Source organism: Canis lupus, chromosome 9 (genome assembly GCF_003254725.2).
Source record: "Canis lupus dingo isolate Sandy chromosome 9, ASM325472v2, whole genome shotgun sequence".
NCBI lineage: Eukaryota > Metazoa > Chordata > Mammalia > Carnivora > Canidae > Canis > Canis lupus.
The window spans coordinates 36,842,588-36,867,922 of record NC_064251.1 but is presented as its reverse complement, the minus strand read 5'-3'; the positions used below and the strand labels follow the sequence as shown (position 1 = coordinate 36,867,922).

Below are 25,335 nucleotides of genomic sequence, written 5' to 3'. Positions count from 1 at the left end.
GTTTGATTCTAACATGGAACCAAATTTCTTCTAGAAGCAAAGATCTTTACTGATACAGAAAATTTCCAGTACCCCTTTCACTCCCTGCATTGTACCTTGTTTTGAAAGTGAATAAGCTTTGTTGGCTAGTGCTGTCTTGTCCTTGACTATACAAAGTGCAGATCTGATGACTGTTAAGTTTTGGGTTTAGATTTTTGTCCACTAATAAAATGGTAGTTGTAAGTTTTTTTGATGTGTGTGAGAATTATCAATAATTCATGTGATATGAGCCTTTGTGAAATACACTACTCTGTTTTACCCCTTTCTGGACTTTTTTTCCTAGTTCTCTTATATTGACTTGTCCTTTTATCTTGTAGTTTCTTTGGTACACTTCTTCCCACTTTCTGTGTGCCCCAGTTTTCCTAGTTTTATTCCCATTCATTGGTATAAAAGCATGAAATAATAGGCTCAGGGGCAAATGGGGAGGATGTACAACCAGACTTTAACCGTGAAAGGCGATAGAAGGATAGCTCTGTTTAAGCGGGAGTATCTCCATTAGCATTGATGGAATGAGTCGCGGCAGCTGAGGCATCTTAGAGGTTAATCAGGCTTGCTAGCCAGCTTTGACATCGATACACAGTGGCGCCTGATTTTGTTGGTCCTTCAGAGGCTTTCTTGACAACGCTGTAACAGACTTTGTGTAAGTCATTGCTTGTGAATTATTGAAACAAATGTTTGGCTGCTAATTGAGGAACACTAATGTGTTTTATAATCACTGCAGTTTGAGTTTTTAGTGCTAAACAAAAGAGTTAAAATTGATTTGTGGCTTTTCCATGGTTTCAGTCAGCAGTAAGTTATATCTTTTTGCTTGAGTTCAGCAAATGGCTTTGATGGTCATTTTATTTAAGTATTTATTAGGACAACAATATTATAGTCTTCATCCCTCCTCTCCCTCACTGCCCAGTATAAGTTTGTGTTCTGAATTCATGTACTGTCAGATCATAAGTAATAGCAGGAATAGAATACAGGGCAATAACTGGATGGTGGTTGAAATCAGGCTTTGGAAATAGTTCTAGTATTGAATTCTGGCTTTGTCATTGGTTACCTCTTTGAGCTGCTGTTTTACTTAACTTCTGTAGCCTCAGTTTTCTCTTCCATAAACCAGAGGTGTTCAAGGAAATCTGTAGAGATCATTTATCTTAAGAGCCTTGACAAGTTCACAGTAAAGATTTCAGGGAGCATAGCTACAGTAAAAGTAATTACAGCTAATTACAGTGTACTAGTAATACACGTATTGCTAGTGTTAAGTTATATGGTGTTTTAATGGAAAATTTCCTTGGAAAATACGTTTCCTTATTTTAATTCCAATCTAATTGTTGCTTACTTAACATTTAGACCTTTATAAATTACCTTCTTTGCCTGCTTTTTATGAGACAAAATTTGAAATACTATCTATATAATAATTTTCATTTTAAAATTTAGCTATAAGGATCCCTAGGTAGGGATCCCTGGGTGGCGCAGCGGTTTGGCGCCCGCCTTTGGCCCAGAGCGCGATCCTGGAGACCCGGGATCGAATCCCACATCGGGCTCCCGGTGCATGGAGCCTGCTTCTCTCTCTGCCTATGTCTATGCCTCTCTCTCTTTCTCTCTCTGTGACTATCATAAAAAAAAAAAAAAAAAAGGTTCCCTAGGTGGCTCAGTGGTTGAGTGTCTGCCTTTGGCTCAGGGTATGATCCTCGTCTGGGGATCGGGTCCCACATTGGCTTCCTGCGAGGAGCCTGCTTCTCCTTCTTTCTATGTCTCTGCCTCTCTTTTCTGTCTTTCATGAATAAATAAAATATTAAAAAAATAAAATAAATTTAGCTATAGCATATGCCAGAATATAGATGAGCATATTCTCCATGATTATTCTGAAAAGTCATTTCATTAAAGACTAATTTGCAATATTTTAATAAAAACATTTTCTCACAATTGAGAATTGGAAAAAATTTATTTCTGGGGGTATTCTACTTATTGAATACCTTTTGAATGTCCATGTAATCTAGACTACTTATTTTTTTGCTCTGCTGGTTAAATCTCTCTCTCTCTCTCTCTCTCTCTCTTTTTTTTTTTTTTTTTTTGATATTTACGAATCACATGCTTTTCTCTTAGTTGTTTTCTGTTTGGGGGACAAAAAAAATCCCACAAAAGTCCATTATTTTAACATTATTATTAATGTAAATAGCAGTAATCAGATAATAAGATTCACATAAAAGAAAAAAACTCACATGAGTTAGTTTTATCTATTTGCTTTGCTTTGAATGAAATGGAACTAAAATGTAATTATATACATCTTAAATTGTCTTTAATTGAAATCATATATTAGAAGCATTACATTGAATTGTTTCTCTTACCAGAGAAAAAAAGAACCTTCTTAGCTAATCTTTTGTGATGTTTTATTCATCTCGTAATTGGCATCTTGGATGGAGACTGTATTTCCACATGCCAAATCTTTTTTTTTTAATTGAGGTAAAATTGGTCTATAACATATAAGTTTTACATGTACATTATGATTTGACATCTGCGTGTTCTACAAAGTGATTACCACCAAAAGTCTAGTCAGCATTCATCACTGTCAAATTGACTGCCTTCACCCATTTTGTCCACCTCCCAGTCCCTTTCCCCTCTGGTAACCATGAATCCATTCTCTGTATCTGTGAGTTTGTTTGTTTTTTTAGATTCCACATATGAATGAAATCAAATGGTATTTGTCTTTCTCTGTGTGACTTATTTCACTTAACCTAATACCCTCAAGGTCTATCCATGTTGTCACAAATAGCAATATTTCATTCTTCTATGTAGCTAAGCAGTATTCTGTTTATATATATGTGATATATATATATTTGTATATAAACATATCCTCCTTATCCATTCATCTATCAGTGGACGCTTGGGTTGTTTCCATATCTTGGCTATTGTAAATAATGCTGCAATGAACAAAGGGTGTATATATATTTTTGAATTATATTCTTTGAATAAATACCAGAGGTAGAATAGCTGAATCATATGGTAGATCTATTCTTAATTTTTTGAGGAATCTCCATATTGTTTTCCATGGTTGCCGCTCCAGTTTACATTCCAGCCGACAGCTACAAGGATTCCCTTTTCTATACATCTTCTCCAGCACTCGTTATTTCTTGTCTTTTTTTAATAATAGTCATTCTAACAGGTGTGAGGTGATATCTCATTGTGGTTTTGATTTACATTTCCTTGCTGATTAGTGATGTTGAAAATCCTTTCATGTCTTTTGGCCATCTGTATGTCTTCTTTGGAAAAATGTTTATTCAGATCCTCTGCTCATTTTTTAATTGTTTTTTCTGTTATTGTTGAGTCATATGGATTCTTTATATATTTTGGATATTAACCCTATATTAGATATATGATTTGCAGATATCTTCTTCCATTAAGCTTTTTCATTTTAATGGTGGTTTCCTGTGCTGTGCAGAAGCTTTTTGTTTAAATAGTCCCATTTGTTTATTTTTGCTTTTGTTTCCCTTGCCTTTGGAGTCAGATATATAAACACATCTCTGAGACTGATGTTAATGAGCTGACTGCTTGTTTTCTTCCAGGAATTTTGTGGTCTCAGGTTTTATATTCAGTTCATTTTGAGTTAATTTTTATGTACAATATAAGAAAGTGGTCTAGTTTCATTCTGTTGTGTAACTCCAGTTTTCCCAGAAACTGGAAACCATTTATTGAAGAGACTGCCTTTCTCCACTGTATGTTCTTAGCTTCTTTGTTGTAAATTAATTGTATACTTAGGGAATTATTTATCAGCTATTGATTTTGTTCCATGGATACATGTGTCTCTTTTATGCCCATGCCATACTCTTTTGATTACTATAGGTTTGTAGTATAGTTTGAAATCAGAGACCATGATACTTTTTGTTTTGTTCTTCTTTCTCAAGATTGCTTTGGCCATTCTGGGTATTTTATGGTTCCATACAAATTTTAGAATTATTTGTTTTGGTTCTGTGAAAAATGCCACTGGAATTTTGGTAGGGATTGTCCTGAATCTGTATATTGCTTTGGGTAATGTGGACATTTTAACAGTGTTAATTCTTCCAGTCCATGAGCACGGACTATCTATCTTTCCATTTATTTGTTTCTTCTTCAGTTTCTTTCATCAGTTTCTTACAGTTTTTAGTGTATGGGGCTTTCACCTTCCTGGTTAAATTCATTCCTAGGGATTTTATTTTTTGTTGCTATTGTAAATGTCACTGCTTTCTTAATTTCTTTTTCTGATAGTTTGTTATTAGTGTAGAGAAACACCACAGATTTCCATATTTTATTTTGCATTCTGCAACTTTACTGAATTTGTTTATCCTAACAGTTTTTTGATGGAGGTTTTCTGTGTATCTGCAAATAGTAATTTTACTACTTCTTTTTCTTATTTGGATGCATTTTATCTCTTTTTCTTGCATGATTATAGTGGTTAGGACTTCCAATGCTATGTTGAATAAAAGTGGAGAAAGTAGACATTTTTGTCTTGTTCCCATTTTAAAGGACAAACTTTCAGTTTTTCACTCTTAAGTATGATACTAGCTATGGGTTTATCATATAAGGCCTTTACTTTGTTGAGGTATGTACCCTTTATTTCCACTTTGTTGACAATTTTGATAAAAATTTGGAGGCTGAACTCAAAATGGAGGCTGAACTTTGTCAGATACTTTTTCTGCATCTATTGAGATGATCACATGATTTTTATCCTTGATTTTGTTAACATGATATACCGTATCAATTTGTGGCTGTTGAACCATCCTAGCATCTCTGGAATAAATTCTACTTGATCGTGGTGTATGATCCTTTTAATGTGTTTATGAATTTGGTTTGCTAATATTTTGTTAAGGATTTTTGCATCTATGTTCATCAAGGATATTGTCCTGTAATATTTCTTTCTCATAGTGTTCTTATCTGGTTTTGGTATCAGGGTAATGTTGATGTCACATTTTATATCTTTTTATTTTATGCATCCCTTAACTAGTTGTGATTTCCATTAATTTTATTACTGTTCTCTTTTAGCCTTCATTCTTCCTTTGTAAGTGATTGATCCACTATCTTTACTATATATTTATCTTTCCAAGGAGAGTTTTACTTTTGTATGTTTCCTTGTTATTAAATATTAAATATTTCTTTTCAGCTTAGAGAATTCCTTTTAACATTTTTTTGTAAGGCAGTTTTAGCAGTGATACATTCCTTTAGTTTTTGCTTATCTAGAAAACTCTTATTTCCTCTTCTATTCCGAGTGATAACTTTGATGGGTAGAGAATTCTTGATTGGAAGTTTTTTTCCTATTAGCACTTTGAATATGTCATGCCACTCTCTTTTGGCTTGTAAAGTTTCTGCTGTGAAATCTTAATAGTCTTATGTGGGTTTTTTTTTAATGTATTTCTCTTGATGCTTTTAAGATTCTCTCTTTAACTTTTACCATTTTAATTGCAACATATCTTAGTGTAGATTTGATTGGGTTTGTCTTACTTGGAACTCTCAGGGGTTCCCACATCTGTTTCCTTCCCCAGATTAGGGATATTTTCAGCAATTATTTTTTAAAAATAATTATTCTGTCCTTTTCTCTCTTCTCCTCTGGGAACCCTATAATGTCAGTGTTGTTCTGCCTGAAATTCTCCCCAGCTTTTTATTTTTTAAAATTCTTTTTTTTCTTTTGCTCCTTGTTTGAATATGTTTCTTGTTTTACCTTCATCTAATCTGCTGTTGAACTCCTCTAGCGTATTTTTCAGTTCAGTTTTTATAATTTTCAGCTCTGTAACATCTATTTGATACTTTTTAATATTTTCTCTCATTTTGTTGAAGTTTGCACTGTATTCATTAATTCTTCTGAGTTTGGTGAGTATCTTTATGACCATTACTTTGAATTATCTTGTTTATCTCATTTTATTAAGGTCTTTTTCTGAGATTTTGTCTTGTTTTTTGTTTGGAACATACTCCTCTGTCTTCTTATTTTGCCTTTCTATGTTTGTTTCTATGTATTAGACAAATCAGCTACTTCTACTAGTCTTGAAGGAGCAATCTTTGTAAGAAATATCTTGTGGGGCTCAGAAGCACTTATTCCTCCTGGCCACCTATGCCAGGCACTCAAGGGATGTTTCCTCTGTGAGTTGCTTGCATCTGCCCACCTATGGTAGTGAGGCTGTGGCTGTGGTATGGGAGTATGTGAGGCTCTTGTCTGGCCCACCTGTGATGTGTGGCTGTGGCATAGGAATGGGTGTCAACATTTCTAATCTTGATGCGCAATATTATATAACAGCATATTATAGATTTACTTTGGAAATGTAGTCTTTTTCACATAGGCATTCTATTAGCATTCAGTCTTTTTCATGCTAAAAATTAGATTTAAAATTAGATTTATATTATTTCAAAAAATAACAACAGATGTTGGTAAAGATGTGGAGAAAGGGGAACCCTCTTAGACTGTTGGTGGGAATATGAACTGGTACAACCACTAGAAAACAGTATGGAGTTTGCTCAAAAAGTTAAAAATAGAACTATCCTATGAACCAGTGATTGCAGTACTAGGTTTTCCCCCAAAGGATGCAAAAAATGCTGATTTGAAGGGGCAGATGCACCCTAATGTTTATAATAGCACTATCAACAATAGCCAAATTATGGAAAGAGCCCAAGTGTCCGTTGACTGATGAATGGATAAAGAATATGTGGTATGTATACACAATGGAATATTACTCAGCCATCAGAAATAATGAAATCCTGTCATTTTTATATACATTAAGGAGAGGAAAAATAAATATTTTTTAATAAAAATATAATTGTTGCCTCATATGAAACAAAGCATTTTATTTACTTAGGGCTTTATTCTCACTGTGCTGACTGGAGATTCCACTGATACCATTCACTCAAACTAATACTGATTTTCTAACTAAAATTTAAGATCATATGAAAAGTCAGACTGAATTTCTGTGACAGTGCACTGCTACATACAGGCTTGTAAGAGAATAGGGAATTTAAAAAGTAGAAGAATTAACAAAATGCATATTTCTGTTTAGAATCCAAATGCTGATATGAAGTCATATTTTTTACATTTCATTGTATAGACATTGAAAACTGGTCTGACAATGGTCGGAAAAGTGGTGACTCAGCTGACAGGCACACTGCCTTCAGGTGTAACAGAAGATGATGTTGCCCTCCATAGTAACTCAAGACGGAGTCCTTTGGTTCCAGGCATCATCACAGTAATTGACACTGAAACAGTTGGAGAGGGCCAGGTAAGAACTTCTGATGCAGGTAATGTTCTTTTTCTGCAAAGGATGGGGGGATAGAATATCATTTGTGATCAAGAACAGCCAAGTGCCTTTGGCCTTGGAGTTTATTAATTTGGAATTCTAGAAATTGAGGTTATTTTAGGTTAGAACTTTTTTTTCAAGAAATGATGAGTAACATGTTAAAACCAGTTATTTCAAACATTATTAATGTTTCAAATCTGAGGGTACAATTGAGGTTCTAAGCAGTCCTTATTATTTCTTTATTAGGATATTTGTTTCACAAATAATTAGGTATCTCTTTATACTGTTCTTTTATAATACTGTTTTTTTAAAAATAACATTTATTATAACCTAAAGCAGAAGACTAATTGATTTTTTCAAAGGATTTTATTTATTTGAAAAGATAACATGAAGGGGGGAAAGGGCTGAGTGAGAGGGAGAAGCAGACTTCCCCCTGAGCTGGGAGCCTGACACAGGGCTCAATTCTTAGGATCCTGAAGTCACAACCTAAGCTGAAGGCAGACACCTAACTGGCTGAGCCACCCAGGTGCCTCTTAATAACTGACTTTTAAGGTAGAGGCTTGCTCGTGGAAGCGATCAATAAGACATTCTACATTTTGGAGGGAATTTAAAAAATTATTGACTAATTATGATGGCTACAAGTGACAGTAATATAAATAATAAATTTTATTACACGGACATTTATAAACATGAAAAAATACAGAAGGTCTCAAAGTGTATATTAGAATACATACATGGTAATGCATATTATCAAATCCTATATCTTCAGATAATGCAGAAACATTTAGAAGGAACAATTGTAAACATGGAAAAATATGTCACATAATTTAAATCTTGCTGGTGAGAAACCAGATGAATTTTGTTTTCTCCTGCCTGTGCACCCATAAAAATTATTATTTTTGCATCAATAGTCTTAAATTTTAAAATATATTTCTAAAAGGAAGATAATTTTAAAATTCTAATAGTTTGTGATTGTTGCTATAAAAAATCCAATCTAAAATTGATTACTAAAATAGGATAGAAGTAGAGCAACATTTGTGAAATAGAAATTAATTTTATATTCAATGTATATTTATTTCTGTTTTCAGAACATAATGTCTAGAAGTTATGTGAATCTTTGAAGAATTAACCCTAAGTATTGCATGTTCCTTTTAGAAAACCTGCTTCCAGTATATATGGTTCTATATTTGATAAAAGATTACCTTAGACCACTACTCATATATTAGTTCCTATAGTAAGATCAAGTGGCATTTCAAAAACATGAGGACTCTACTGCAATTAAGAGACAAAAAAATCTTTGAAATTCAAGGTTACTGAATTTAGCTATTGTATTTTATTTCAAATCTGAATAATAATCATTCTCTACCTCTCCCATACTAACTTCATGGTTCACCAAATATGTTACAGTGCAGGCTTCTATTCTTGTCTAATTCTTTTTAATGAAGTGCTAGCAAACTTTTCAGTTGACTGTAATGAAATTTTTTTAAGTTTGTTAATTACCTCAAGTCTATAGACACAGACAGTTGTTAATTTTCTTTCTTAGTTGGAATTAAATATTTAAACCCTTGGTGTTTTATGAGTGTTAAAGTAAAAAATATTTTCTTTTGTCCTTTGATTCTTAATTAATTTACCTCCAAGGCCACCCACATTTACTGAGTAGTAAACAATCCTTCTCAACATTGTCTGGTTTGGTGAGTATAAGTAAGTCTATTAAGCATCTAGCATTCGTTGACAGATTTGTCGTCATTTAAAAGTAGAAAATGTTATCGCATTTTTTTTCATGAAATAGAGGTATAACTCAATTTGTTTTATTATATTTCAGTATAGGACCATGTAAAAAGAAAATCTTTAAATAATTATGTTAAAAGGCATAGCATTATGCCTTATGTTATCAAATGGTCATTCTCCTCACCCCCCCCATTCTTTATTAACTTTTTATAACTTTAAAATGGAATTCTCAGATTTGGAATATGGAAATGAACTGGAGGTTGTGGAGTTGCAAAAGTTCATTTTTCCTTTGTAAATGAATTGTTAACACTTGAAATAAGTAAAGTTCTTGTTAGGAAATAAGAACTACAGAATTGTTAGCTTTTAAAAAGTTAAAAAGAAGTTAAAAAGTGTGGCTCAACCTGAAAAAATGTCGTATTTTCTATTATTTGTTGAGATCATAATCTCTTTTATTCCTACTTATTCTGAAATTTTAATTCATTTTAAAATTTTATTATAAGGCAGGAAACAAATTGATGTTCAATAAATGGTAAGTTGCTATATGCATTTTGAAAGAATTATAAATACTATTTAAAGCAACAAGATTTCCTGAGTATAATACTGTCCTCCTTTCTTTTAATAATGTGAATCTGTTTTTTTGTCAAGAAGACATTTTTGTCTTATACATAGTTCAGTTGGGGTACAGGGCTTTTTTTAGGTTATGCTGGATTGTATTAAAAAGACTTCAGGGGGGTATTGTCATATATTTATCACTCCTAGTCCTTTCCAATTGATGTTTGACCTTAGCTGTAACGTTTCTCCTTTTCTATATATATCTCAGGAGCTAAAGCTGACGTTATGCTCACTTTTACTGTTTAAATCCATCAAGCCTTTAATAAAGATATTTTCATGTTTACAGTGGCAGTGTATAAAATTTGATTCACCATCTTTCTAATGCTAAATTGATTAGTTTGATTTTATGTTGATGGGATCATTGTGTGGTAACTGTATTAAGGGGGAGTGGATTTGATTGACTCTGTCCATTTTTTGATCTGTGTTACTTGTTTTATTTAAAAGCATTTTATGACTAAGATAAGCTAAGTGGTATAATATGCCTTTACACATTTATGTAATTGAAGTTAGCAGCGTGGCAAAGTCTCTAATCAAAGGAAAATGCTCCAGAATGATGACATAAGCTTGAGCTATTTCTTTTCCTGAGTACAAGTGTTATTAATAATAATTTAATGGCTCCTGAAGTGTTTAATCTTTTATTCATATGATAAATGCTTATCCACCTCAGATCAATTAAAGTACTTTGATTAATTTTGATATAATCAAGTTGTTATTACATATACTTAAGAAGTTCAGCCTGCTTAGTTAACTGGTGAGTAAAAAGGTGCATGTTTTAGGGCTGTTGAATTGGGATAGCTTTTATATTATTAATTTGATGTTTTAGGCAAGGTGATAATGGAATGGAGAGAATCCTTCCAAAAGTGTCTGGTTGTTATATTTATAAAACTCATAAAGCGAAGATAACAAAGAATCTCACATAGTGGTAAGATTAATGTGACTTTTTACTAGGTAGCTTCTGAATTGATACCATTAATTAGAGTACTTACTACTAATTGTGTTGGAGAGGGAGATAATAGGGTTATAATATATGAAAGGAAAGGAAATCTTGTAAAATTGAGTTAAAATCGTAAAATGGGCAAAAGACAAATATTTCACAGAAAAAAATAAAACATACAGATTTTCCTTGACTTAAAATGTCTTATTTTTCAACTTTATGATGATATGAAAGTGATATAAATTCATTAGAGGGATCCCTGGGTGGCGCAGCGGTTTGGTGCCTGCCTTTGGCCCAGGGGGCGCGATCCTGGAGACCCAGGATCGAATCCCACATCGGGCTCCCGGTGCATGGAGCCTGCTTCTCCCTCTACCTATGTCTCTGCCTCTCTCTCTCTCTCTCTCTGTGACTATCATAAATAAATTAAAAAAAGTTAAAAAAAAATTCATTAGAGACCATACTTTGAATTTTGAATTTTCCTTGGTTCAGTGATGTGTGATATAATACTCTCTTGTGATGCTGGGCAGTGACAGCCAGCCACAGCTTTTAGTCAGTCATGTGATCACAAGGGTATACAGTGGATACAGTTAACAATTGTTTTGCACCCTTACAACCATTCTGTTTCTCACTTTTAGTACAGTAGACATTAAATTACATGAGATACCCTGCACTTTATTATAAAATAGGTTTTGTGTTACAATATTTTGCCCAACTGTTGGCTAATGTAAGTGTTCTGAGCATGTTTAGGGTGGGCTAAGCTATGTATGATGGTTAGGTGTATTAAATGCATTTTGACTTGAGATATTTTCAGTTTAGGATGGATTTATTGGTATGTAACCCTTTGTAAGTTGAGGAAGATCTGTATATACTGCTATATAATCTATACCCATGACTTCACTTGTTATAAGAGAAAGACAGACTGAAACTACACTGAGATACCATTTGTCACCTAAGAGAATGAGGGAAATTCAAAAGCAGTGTACTCTACATTTTAACTGCTAATTTTGAAATAATTGTAGAGTCACAGTAAGTTGCAGAAATCTATTCATGTGCTCTTTACCCAGCTTCCTCCAACTTCCCCTGAATGATGACATTTTATATGGCTGTACTATAATATTAAAACCAGGCAATTAACAGTGACACATTACTGTTAATATACTGTAGGCCTGGGGTACCTGGCTGGCTCAGTCAGTGGAGCGTATGGCTCTTGATCTTGGAGTTGTGGGCTTAAGCCCCACATTGGGTGTAGAGATTACTTAAAAATAAAATCTTAGGGAGCTCAGATGGTTCAGTTGGTTAAGTGTCTGACTCTTGATTTTAGCTCAAGTTACTATCTCCGGTCATGAGATCGAGCCCTGTGTCAGGCTCCATGCTGGGTGCAGAGCCTGCTGAAGATTTTCTCCCTCCCCACCTCCTGCTCTCTTTCTCTCTCAAAAAAACTTAATAATCTTCAAAAAAAATGCTACAGACCTTAGTCAACTCTCAGTATTTGCTTTACCTGCATTTGTGTGTGGGGGGTGTTTATGGGTGTACATAGTTCTCTAACTTTTATTCCATGTGTACATTAACATAACACCACCATCAAGAGAGAGGACTGTTAAACACACATACTTTGTATTCATACTCATCCCTCAACCTACCCCCATCCTTTTCTCCAGACAACTGCTAATATGTTCTCCATCTCTATAGTTTTGTGAATTCTAAAATGAATATAAGTGAAATCGTATGTATGTAACATTTTAAAGTTGACTTTTAGACTAAATATGATATCCTTGAAGTTCATTAGTTTGTTACATGTAATCCCTCTGTTGTATTCCTGTGAATGGCTGTTCAAGCATTCATTCATTGAAAGATATTTGTTTCTAGCATTTTGCTATTATGAGTAAAGCTGCTATGAACATTTATGTAAAGGTTTCTGTGTGATTTATGTAGAGTTTTCATTTCTGTATATTAAATGCCCAAGAGTGTGACTGATGAATTTTATAAGTTCATGTTCAGTTTTGTCAGAAACTACTCAACTGTTGGCAGAACTGGTTTATGTTCCCTTCAGTAATGTATGATAGACAGCAATTTTCTTATCAGAATCTATGGAAGATGAACAAAGTGGTAGAACATCTTTCAAATAGTAAAATAAATGAACTGTTAAACCTGAATTCCCATATCTGATGAAAATATCCTTCAGGAATGAAGAGAATATAAAGACATTCTTATAAAATGAAAAACTAAGGAAAATTTGTCCATAGCAGATCTACTCTTAAGGAATAGCAAAAGGAAGTTTTCTAAAGAAATTATTACAAAAGAAGGCTTTGTAACTTCAGAAATGGAGAAGAACAATGGAAGGGGTAAAAATAGAAACATATGTAATATATTGAGTTTCATAAGTTAAATTTGGTTGAAGCAAAAATTATAATATCATCTCATGACCTTATCAACATAGGTATAAGAAATAATTAAGTACTTAATACTTATATTTTTAAAAACGGGGAAGTAAATTGAACTTCATAAAAATTTTAAAATTTTGTGCTACATATCACATCATCAGAAAAGTTTAAAGACAACCAACTGAAGGGAAGAAAATATTTGGAAATCATATTTTTTATAAGGGGCTGGTATCTAGAATATACAAAGAGCTCCTACAACTAAATAATAAAAAGGTAGATAACCTAATTTTAAAATGAACAAAGATTTGAATAAACTTTTTTCTGAAAAAGATATACCAATGACCAATAAACAGAAATGAGAGCCCTCATACACTGCTAGTGGGAATGTAAATTTGCGTAGATGCTTTGGAAAAGAGTTACCACATGACTTAGCAATTTATTTTCCAGATATACCCAAAAGAAATGAAAATGCATGTTCTTGTACATGAATGTTCATAGCAGCATTATTTGTTATAGCTAAAAAGTAGGAGCAACTATAGTGTACATCAACTGATTGGTAGATGGATAAATGTGGTATATACAATGTGATATTCTTCAGTAATAAAAAGAAGTACTAATTCATATTACAATATAGATGGTTTTAAAAATAATATGCTTTGTGAAAGAAGCCGGTCACAAAAGAGTACATGTTGTACAATTCCAGTTTTTTGAAATATCCAGAATAAACAAATCAATAGAAAGAGAAAATAGCTTATTGTTGCCTAGGGCTGGGAGTCTGGGAGGAATGGGGAAATGTGGGGTAATTGTTAATGATTGTGGGGTTTCTTTTGGTGATGAAAATGTTCTAAATTTGGTTGTGATGATGGTTCTACATATATACCAGAGCAAACCCTTAGTGTATTTAACAAACTTGGTGTAATACACTTTCCTTGAGACTACTCCTATAAGACTTCTTTTCTTTTTCTTATTTTACTCACTTAATACTTTGAAAGTCAATGGAACAACTAAAAAGAAAGATTAGAAAAATAACTTACAATGTGTGTTTTCCCACCAATTGTGGTAAAATAGGCATAACATAAAATTTGACGTTTTAGCGACTTTTAAATTTACAATTCAGTGGTATAAGCATATTCACAATGTTATACAACCATCTCTATTCTCCATTTCTAGAACTTTTTCATAATCTGGATTTATTATACTGTAACTTCCCAACCTCCTGTTCCCACCATCCCTGGTGACCATCATTCCGATTTCTGCCTCCAGTAGAGTGCCCATAATTTAAAAGATGTACAATACAAAGTGTTGGAAAAGATGTGGAGAAATTGGAAAACTCCTACTTTACTGGTGGAAATATAAAATGATGTAGTGATTTTTGAAAATAGTTTGTTAGTTTCTTTAAAAGTTCAGCATGTGTTTATCATATGACTGAGGAAATTCATTATTTTAGGTATCTCCCCAAGAGAAATAAAAACATGTTCACAAAAATATGTATACATAGATATTCATAATGGAGTATGCATATAGTAATCACTAGAAATAGTTCAAATTGCCAAGAATTGGTGGCTGAACCGATGTTGTGAGTCCTCCATACAATAGAATGCAACCCAGCAATATAAAGTAATGAATAACACCTGAAACAACATGGTTGAACTATAAAAATTATATCAGTTAAAAATATAGAAGACAAATTGCATAATTCTATTTATATGAAAAAATTTCAAATTTTTTAAAAAAGGCAAAAGAGATAAAATACACATGGGGATTGCCTGGGGCTTAGAGTTAGAGATCCACTGTAAAGTTAATATGTGGGCATTTTTGGGGTGAAGATAGAATTCTAAATCTACAATGTGGTAATGGTTATGCAATTGTATAAATTTACTAAGCATTATCCATCCATTTCTGTATTAAAATGGATGATTTGAATGTATAAATTTACTGATGATTGGGGAATAGCTATCTATTATGGTGAAGAGGTAAGCAAATCCTCTCCTCAGAAAATAAGTATATTACTTGAAAGAATTTTCAAAAATTACCATTTGGGGGCTCTGGACATTGACCAAAAACTAAGAATGAAATGATAAGTGCGTAAAGATTCTAGAGTTTGGATAGTAGTAATGGGATAAAATGGCCTTTTTGCCTGAGGCTGCTCTTATTCACATCTGCCTGGAGCTTGGTGAGTAGGATAGTTTTACAGAGTAAAGTGGGCCTTGTAAACAAGCCATTTCCCTTCTAGGCAGGGGATTTACTTGATTTGGAGTAGTACATTAAAACCTAAGCCCAACAATGTTTTCATTAAAAGTAGTAAACTTGGTAGCTGATGAATAAAGGATAATGTGTAGCTCTGCTTTCCTGAGATTGCAGTTCAGTTTGGGGCCAATTTGAAGAAAAGAGGAAAAATGTTGCTGAAATGTCTAAGTAGAGCCTCAGAGACCTTTGAGACAACATCAAGTGTACCAACATGTAATTGGGATCTCAGAAAGGGAGGTGATAGAGGTGCAGAAAAACATTTGAAGAAATGAAATATATAATTTTTTTCTTTCTCTTCCCTAATTTCTTTAAAAAGTAGGTAATTGTTTTAGGTAATTCAATATGTTTTAGGTAATTTAATTGTTTTAGGTAATTTAATATGTTTAATTGTTTAAACATGTTTAATTAAACATTAATGTTAAATATGTTTAATTTAATTGGTTTAATTGTTTTAGGTAATTTAATATGTTTCTCAGTTGATAATACATATGACAACAGTAGCACAAAGGAGTGGGGAGGAAATGCAGCAAGGAGCTATAATTTATTGCAATTAAGTTTGTAATTAATGGACCATCTTGTAATCTATGTAACACCTGGTAACCTATACAGCAACCACTAGAAAATTACTCCAAAAAATTAACAGAGGAATTAAAATAGTAACATCAAAAATAATTAACACAAAAGAAGGGGATCAGAGGTACAACAAACACCTGAGAGAAAATAAATAGTAAAATCACAGACCTAAATCCAATTATATGCATAATTATATTAACTATAAATGGGTTCAACAATGATCATCAGACCAGAATCATTCAGATTCGAATTATAATGTTAAGGTAAAAGGATCGAAGAAATGTACCATGCAAACAATAACCGTAACAGGACTGGAGTGGCTATATTAATATCAGGCAAAATACTTTTAAAAAGTATTTAGAAAAGTACTTTCACAAGAAATATTGCCAGAGAGAAAGACACTTCATAATAATAAGAGGATCAATGTAATAGGTAGATAAATATTAGGTAGGTGTATAAACACCTATGGCATAGTCCAGCAAATATTGAGTGAAATCCAACAGATTGAAAGGAGAAATTATACGTGACATTTACAGCTTGAGATTTCAATACTGTACTCTTCATAATTGATAGGAGAAACTGGACAAAGTTTGTGAAGATTTATAAGACTTGATTAACACTATCAACCAGCACAGTGTAATACTCCCTCCCCCAAATGTGTAGAATTTGCATTCTTTTCAAGAACATCTGCAATGTTTTCCAAGATAGACCTTATAGTTTGCCATAAAACAAATCTAAATAGCTTTAAAAGGATTAAATTTATGCAAAATATCTCTGTGAATTATGGAAACCAATAACAGAATGAAGTTATGGAAATCTCCCAATATTTGGAAATAAAACAACACACCTACCTATAAATAACTCCTGGGTCAGGAAAAGGAATCTCAAGGAAATTAGAAAATATTTTGAATGGAATGAAAATTAAAAGTGAATATATCAGAATTTATGAAGTGCAGCTATTCCCTTGCATAGAGGGAAATTTTTAGCTTTAAATGCGTATAGTAGGAAAGAAAAATGGTCTGAAACTAAGTCTTCACTTTTCCCTTATTCTAATCTGAAAAAGAAGAGCAAATTCTAACCAAGCAAAACAAATGAAGTAAATACTGAAGATATGAACACAAGTCAACAAAATAGCAAAACAGTGCAGTATTGGGGAAAATCCAAAATTGGTTCTTTGAAAAGATCAACAAAATTGATCCTCAAAAAGTTAAAAGTAGAATTATCATATGATTCAGCAATCTGGCTTCTGGGTTTACATGCGAAAAAATTCAGAGCAGGATCTCAAAGAGAAATTTACATACCCATGTTCATTGCAGCATATTCACAGTAGCCAGGAAGTGGAAGCAATCCATGTATCTTTTGGTAGGTGGATAGATAAAGAAAAAGGTGATATATATACATACTATATAATAATACTATACAGCCTTAAAATAGAAGGAAATCTTGGGACATGTTACAACACGGACAAACCCTGAGGCATTTTGCTAAGGGAAATAAGCCACAAAAGTGCAAATACTCTATTCTTTGCCTTATTTTGACTCTCTGAAGTACTCAAAAATCATAGAAACAAACAATTGAAAGGTGGTTACCAGGGATGGGGGAGGGAGGAGAAAGAATTAATGTTTAGTGAAAAAGTTCTAGAAATCTGTTAACGGTGTGAATATACTTAATATACTGAACTGAACACTTAAATCTTGTTAAAATGGTAATAAAGATCCATGCACAAAAAAAATCGATATATCTGTGACTTCACTGAATTACAGGTGTCGAGTCAGAGCAATAAGACAAAAAAATTAAAGCATTAAAATAGGAAAGGATGACAAATCAGACATTTCTATATAGTGGGTTATTGTAATGTTTACAATACTGTATAAAATCATTGAATTATAAACATAAAATAGGCAACTTTATGGTATGTGAATTATACCTTTGTAAAACTTTTCACACTAAAAGAAAAATTAACCTTGCCAGTGTAGAGTTAGTTCTTGGTTTACTTTAGATTAAATTATTTATGTCTCAATATCATGACCCAATAATGATCTAATCATGAGCAAGCATTTTCCAAGCAGGCCACAGTGCCTGCTGCTATGTCTTTGGATGAAACTCTATATTGCTGATTTTACACTTTTTGTTTTTTTCTAAACATCCACTTCAAGAAATTATTGTCTCTGTCATTTACAGTAAAGCCAATCAACTGCTTCTAGAGATTATATGATTGATCTATTGCGGTATATTCTATCTTTTCCTCTTTCCTAAAGTGACATTCTCGCCTTATAGTGACAAGAATAATCTAATATAGTGGAAGCATGTTATTTGGTCAGGGATATTCGTGAGTCAAACCTAACTTTCATTTGCCTCCTTTCTTTCTGTAAAGGTCCTTGTGAGCGAGGATTCTGACAGTGATGGTATTGTGGCCCACTTCCCTGCTCATGAAAAACCAGTGTGCTGTATGGCGTTTAATACAAGTGGTATGTCCTTTTTGTTTTTTGTTTTTTGCCATTAATATCATGGACTTTTCAACCAGTTTTTTTTTTTTTTTGGAATTGGTAAATATGAAATATGGAATCTGACTTTTCTTATATGGGTCTGTGTCTATGTTCAATAAGTGGTTCTTGACTGAGTTAATTTAAAATGAAAATTGAGAAATACTCTAAGCATTAGTTTTGCTCTAAGTAAAGTGGTAAACAGCGCTGTTGAGTTGCCTTAATTTCTGTATTATAATTAATCCAAGAACAGACAACATACTAATGTATGTAAGTGACACTGTCTTTGTAACTTTAAGTTTCTTTTTCATTTTTGTAGCATATTATAAACTACTTGTACTTTTCCCTGTCTTTTGGTTATCGTTTCTGTTTTTCTGCTTGTTCTTAAGGCATTTGATAAGGAGAGATGTTATAGTAATGTGGAATGCCCTACTACTTTTCATTTTTTCCTTCAAACTTTGTTAGGTAAAGTTTCAAACATAAAAATTTTAATAATGACCCATGTATCCCCACCTTGATTAAGTAGGTGTTCACATTTAATATGTATAATAAACATATTTGTATAGGTGTGTGTGTGTGTGTGTGTATGTATATATTTGTATACCCATGTATGTATAATAGATATACACAGGCATGTTATATTTTGTTGAATCATTTGAATTTAAGTTACATATTTGATGACATTTCACCAGACTACAAATTAATCATGCATTTCCTAAGAATAAGAACCGTTCCCCCATGTAACCAGATATTATATTGTAGTTCAGAAAGTTAATGCATTATATTATCTAATATCCAAGCCGTAATTTAAAATTTCCCAATTGTCTCAAAAATGTGTCCTGCAAAATATACTATGATAACTATGTTTGATCACATGGATATGTTAGTAGGCCTTCAGAATATCTACATGTTGGAGATAGGTTTTTCTTGTGGAGATTAACAAGTAATCTGTAGAGTTATTTTGGCTTCATACCTGAAACAACTTTTTACTTAATGGTGTTGTTACACAGAAGGCCATAGAATGATGGTTTCTCTAATTCTGTCATGTTTTCTGCATGATTAACTGCTTTTCTATTAAAAAAGAGTTCTCTCTCATCAACCAGGAACAAACCATAGTTCTCTTGTATGCAAAGGGTGGGATACATGCTGAATTCTTTCTCTTTACCAATTTTCAAAGTTAGGAATTGGTTTAATACTTAACAATGGTATAATTCTACTCTAGTGGAGCTATTTTTACATAAAAGATAAAATTATTTTTTATAAAAGATAAAATTGCCCGTTTGCTTTCAGAGCTCAAATCATCTTCATAAACTCACAATCATTTCAGATCTTATCCTTTGGTTGATAGATCTGAAGAGATTGTCATTTTTATCTTATCCTGCAGAAATGATCCTATTAGTTAAAACTGATGGAAAGACCCATCTTTTTTCCCTTTTCATCTTTTCAAATAAAGAATGATGGTAAGAGGATAATATTGAGTATTTTGAATAATCTCCCTTCTAATACCTTAATTAGTCATTTTTGATAGGAAGATTTTGCAGTGATTGTTGATCAGTAGGATTGATTTAATTAATGAAGACAAAGATTTATGGAAATGCTCTGAATGTTATGGGAATTAAGTTAAATTTGAAGAAACAATCTGGAAGTTATGTCACTTACAGTACTCCACTTGGAGTAACCAGTATGACTCATTTTGATAGTCCATCTGTTATGTCAAATCTCCTTTGTATTAATGTATATTTCATATTACTGTAGTCAGAGTGCTTCAGACATTGGAAGCTGTATTTTTTCCTGCCTGCAGCCTTCCATTAAAATAAGAACATTCTATATAACCTAAAATGTTTTAGTTATCTCTATCATTGTCTAGCAGTGACTTCTAGAAAACCACAGTTTTCTATGATTTCATAATTTTGATGTACAGCTTTTAATTGATTTCTATTTGAACTTCCAAATTTGTGTTTTTATAAGATTAAGAATTTTTATGTTTATACCTACTTTTTATGTTCCTAACGCACTAGTTGTATAATTATGATATAATTTATCTTGCAGTGATCATTTCTTTAACTCTGAATTCCACTTTACATTAGAGTTCACTCTTGATGTTGTACATTCTGTCAATTTTGAGAAATATATAATGACACGTATCCACCATTATAGTACTATACAGAGTAATTTTACGGCCCTAAAAATCCCCTTTACTTTTGTTCATCCCTCCCTCCCTCAACCCTTCACAACCAGTTTCTATAGTTTGAGTTTTTCCAGTATATCATGTAGTTGGAATTTTACTGTATATAGTCATTTCAGATTGGCTTCCTTCATTTACTAATATGCATTTAGATCTTCATGTCTTTTCATGCCTTGATTGCTCATTTCTTTTTAGTGCTGAATAACATTCCACTGTGTGGACATACCACAGTTATTTGCCATTTGAATATCTTCTTTGATGAGATGTCTGTTCAAATCTTTGTCCATTTTTGAGTTGTTCATTTTTTAATTGTTGACTTTTAAGAGTTCTTTGTATATTTTGGATAACAGTCTTATATTAGAAATGTGCTTTGTAAATATTTTCTCCTGGTCTGTGGTTTGTCTTTTTATTCTCTTGAAAAGTGTTTTTGAAGATCAGAATTATTTAATTTTCATGAAGTCCACCTGGTCATCAATTACTTCTTTTATAGGTCATTCCTTTGGTGTGTATGTAACCTTTTTAAAACATATAAATTGGCATTCTTCTGCTGTTGTATTCTTTTTTTTTTTTTTTTAAATTTTCTTAATTTATTTATTTATGATAGTCACACACACACACAGAGAGAGAGAGGCAGAGACATAGGCAGAGGGAGAAGCAGGCTCCATGCACCGGGAGCCCGACGTGGGATTCGATCCCGGGTCTCCAGGATCGCGCCCTGGGCCAAAGGCAGGCGCTAAACCGCTGCGCCACCCAGGGATCCCTGCTGTTGTATTCTTAAGTCAGTCTCTCATTGTTGTATTTCTTGGAGAGAAGACCATCTTATGAGAACTATTTTATGAGTTTTAGGATTTCTTTTATTTTTTTCTTGAATTACAAACAAGGCTTCTTAACTTCAATCTAAGATCTGGGAAGTCCATGGATAGAATTCAGAGAGTATGTGAACTTAGGAAAAAACTATATCTTTATTTTTTTCTAATCTCTAATGAAAATTTCCTTCACTTATGATGAATATGTAAAATAAACTGATGAAGTTTTAGCTGTACCAATGAGTTTATGAGCAATAAAAATAACATGTTTTCACATCATTTCTATCTTATTTATGTAATTCTCTCATTATTGCTTATGATTCAAAATTGTGGTAGACTCTATAATATATATTCTGTATATCAATTTTAAAAATCACAAGTATTTTACTTTGTCTTAAAAATATATTGTTTTGAGAAAGATGTTCCTAGGCTTCACCATATTGCTAAAAAGGTTCATGACACTTAGAATATTTAAGAACCTGTTATGAAAAGGTTTATGCTTGGTGTGATTTCACCTGTCTAAACACATTGGAAGCTAGCTCTTTCACTGGAAGACTCCATTCACACTGCCTGGCTCAGGCTTGGTGATTGAGTTAACAAGTGACAGCTCCTATTCATGGAATCTGCTGATGTGATAGAGACTTAAAACAAGGAAGGAAAATCCTCTGTGGAGTAAGGACAGAATGCCAGGAGATGAATATTAACTTGGTTTCGACTACTAGGGAGAGTTCTTCAAAGGAAGTCCGTTCTAAACTGTAACCTAAAAGATGATTAGCTAGGAAATAATGATTCTGTGTCTGGTATATAAATAAATATTAGTTGAATGAATGAGGCAAGAAAAATATGGCACATTTGACATAGATTGTGAAGCAGAGTCTATACAGTGGACACATCCATTTATTATGTGGCAGATATATTTTTCAATGTGTCATCATTTCTGCAATATTTTATAAATGCTTTGTACCTGTTTAAATATTTGAATTAAATGGGGGGTACATAACTCAGCAACCACTCACAAAATTGGTTTGCATTCTTTCATAGAAGATGGTGGAGATTTCATGCAGCTGCTTGCAATTCATCTTATTATTTACTGTTCAGCTCTGAGTATTTTTGCTATTCAGAATATGACTGTTACTGCTTGAATATAAGCAAGCGTATCTATAAAAGGTTTGATTCTCAATGATTTGAAAGCCTCAACTTTCTTTTTTTAAGCTGGTCACTATCTGAATTGTTTCTTATACAATGATATTGGACTCAGCTGTGGCTGCTAACTATTATCCAGCTCCCATGATTATGTGACATTTTATTTTGCTTGTCTAGTTCCTGTATTATATTTCTTGTTTTAACTCTCTTCAATTGAGACATATATGCCTACATACATATGAAATGTTTGAAGCAAGAGGCTGCATTGCATTTGTAAATGCATGAATACCTTAGTGGTTGTTATTTTTCTCCTTTAGTTATTTATGTTATAGTTTTAAAAAGTATTTTTGGGAGGTCAAATGATGTATTTTCTATTGATCGTTAGATCCTCCTATAAATTTACTTATACAATGAGAGTTTTCTGTTCTCTCGTTGAATTATTATTAGCTTCTGAACTTTTATCAATTGATATTTTGTAGAAAGGTATATAACTTAAGTGGTCCTTAACATAGTATTATGATTTTTTACTTAAATTGGCCTTTTCAAAATATAAGTTGTAGATCCTCTAGTAACACCTTCCAGTTTTTCTTTACATGTATCCATATATGTTTCTAAATTTATTTGTATGAGTAAGTTTTAACAGTTTTGCTCCTCTCATAATTCCTTTATTTGGTGAAAGGCTTTTTCATGGGGTACATAATGTGGCCAATAGTAACAATAGTGCTTGTTAGAATGCTTTTTACAAGTTTAGGGCAGTTCATTTAAAAAAGCAAAGTATAGCAAACAGTTGATTGTGTGTTTTTGTTTTTCAACCTGATCTTTCTCTAACCTCTTTACCTGAATCTATTCCTGTTATACTTAAGAACAGAAATACATTTCTTTGTCTTTTTTTTATGCTTTTTTCTTATGCTTGATGACAGAATTATTAAAATGTCCTGGACATACATCGGAATTCAAGAAGAAACTAGATTTCTTGTCCACATTCTGAGAAATTTTAAAAACAATGTAAAATGTACATGGCAAAATGACACTCCAAAGTGAATTAAGGAGAAAATGTGGTGGCTTGACTGGGTGGTATGCAATTTGGTCTTGTATGGGACCTATTCAGCAAAGAAGTTAAGGGATGCAATTAAATAGCATTGTGAAACTTGTAGTACAGCAGCTGCTTGCAGTTTGTTTTTCAATTTCTTCTTTCCATTCTTGTTTATTAGCTGTGACTCTGAGTCCTGAATTAAAACAAATATTTTAATGGCAACATTTATGATTTGGTTGGAGGTGCCAGAATGGTTTCCAGTGCTTAGATCTGGGCAGATATCAATATGGGTGGTGTAAATTTGTTGCTTTCAATGATTTAGATACACCATGAATAACATTTTCTAGGGAGTTTTTTATTTTTTTTTAATTAATGGACTTTATTCTTTCAGGCAATTTCAGGTTCACAGCAAAATTGGAAAGTATAGAGAACTCTCATATAATCCTGCCCTCACTCCAAGCTGCCTATAATATTGACATTCCAAACCACAGTGGTAGTTTTGTTTTAGTAGTTTGATGAACTTATTTTGACACATCATTATCAACCCAAATCTGTAGTTTACCTTAGGGTTCACTCTTGGTGTTCACACATTCATTGTGTTTTGACAAATTCATATTGACATATATCTACCTTTGTAATATCCTACTGAATAATTTCATTGTCTAAATGTTTTTCATCATATTTGGGGCTTCTCAGTTATTTAACTTCTCAGTTATTATTTTTTTATTTTTTATTTTTATTTTTTTTTTCAGTTTTTATTTTTTTAAACATTCTTCCTGCCTCTTTTTCCTTCTTTCCTTCTGGGACTCCTGCTACTCACAGATTAATCTTCTTTGTAGTGTCTTATAGGTTTCAGGGACTCTGTTCATTTTTCTTCATTCCTTTTGTCTCAAACTAGATAATCTCAGTTGATTTCCTCTGCCAGGTTCAAGTAGAGCCCCTCGACTGAGTTATTGTACTTTTGAACTTCAGAATTTCTATTTATTTCTTCTTTATAGTATTATATCTTTATTGATATCCTCTACTTGGTGAGACATTGTCCTAATACTTTCCTTTAATCCTCTGGACATGCTTTCTCTATATCCTTGCTGACATTTGCTATTCTTGCCCCTTTGTATTTTATAAATACTAGATATGTGTGAGAGAGGTGATTTGGAAATCTTTTTTTCCCAGTGAGGAGTTTGTATTTATCTTTTTAGTAGGGTCTTTTGCAGAGCAAAATTATTTACTTTTTGTCAGGTCCAGTAAAAAAAAAATAGTTGTGTTTTGTTTATGCCTAGGAAATGTGTACTAATCTGGGGCCTGAAGATTTTTCTCCTATTTGATTTTCTAATGGTTTTCTAGTTTTACATTTAAATTTATCCATTTTGTGTTAGGTTTTTCTGTTTTGTTTTGTTTTGTTTCTTTTTTGTTTGTTTTTTTTTTGGGGGGGGGTGGTGGTGGGAGAAGGGCATAGGGAGAGAGAATCATAAAGCAGGCTCCATTCCAGCACAGAGCCCAATGTAGTGCTTGATCTCAGGACCCCTAGATCATGACCTGAGCCAAAATCAAGAGTCGGACACTTAACTGACTGAACCATCCAGGTTCCCTATTTTATATTAGTTTTATATAAAGTATTGGATTAGGTCATGATTTTTTTCTTTTTTGCTTATGGATATCCAGTTGATACCTAATCATTTTTTCAAAATACCATTCTTTCTCCATTGGATTTCTTTTACACTTTTCTCATTAAAGTAACATACTTCTGTGAGCTATTTCTGGATTCTCTGATGAAGGTGACTTTTTAGTTGTTTTGTATGGGAATATCTATATTTTTCCCATAATTTTCAGGAATATTTCAACTAGATAGGATAGGTTAGTTTGACAGTTGTTTATTTATTTTCCAGCAACTATCAGCTCTCTTTATTCACAGCCTTTAGTAGTATTAATCTTGATC

General features: G+C 32.7%; 1 protein-coding gene across 14 annotated transcripts in view; it reads left to right on the top strand.

Annotated features, from left to right (window-relative positions):
- BCAS3 (BCAS3 microtubule associated cell migration factor) overlaps nt 1-25,335 on the top strand; it is a 591,457-nt gene that overhangs the window by 170,548 nt on the left and 395,574 nt on the right. For all 14 annotated transcript variants that reach the window (XR_007413014.1, XR_007413013.1, XR_003133737.3 and 11 more), the window contains exons 12-13: nt 7,086-7,256; nt 18,124-18,217. Coding sequence is in view for 11 of the 14 variants with exons in the window: in XM_025440686.3 (XP_025296471.1) it covers nt 7,086-7,256; nt 18,124-18,217 (265 nt within the window). In the remaining 3 variants the exon portion in view is untranslated. The remainder of the gene's footprint in view (nt 1-7,085; nt 7,257-18,123; nt 18,218-25,335) is intronic.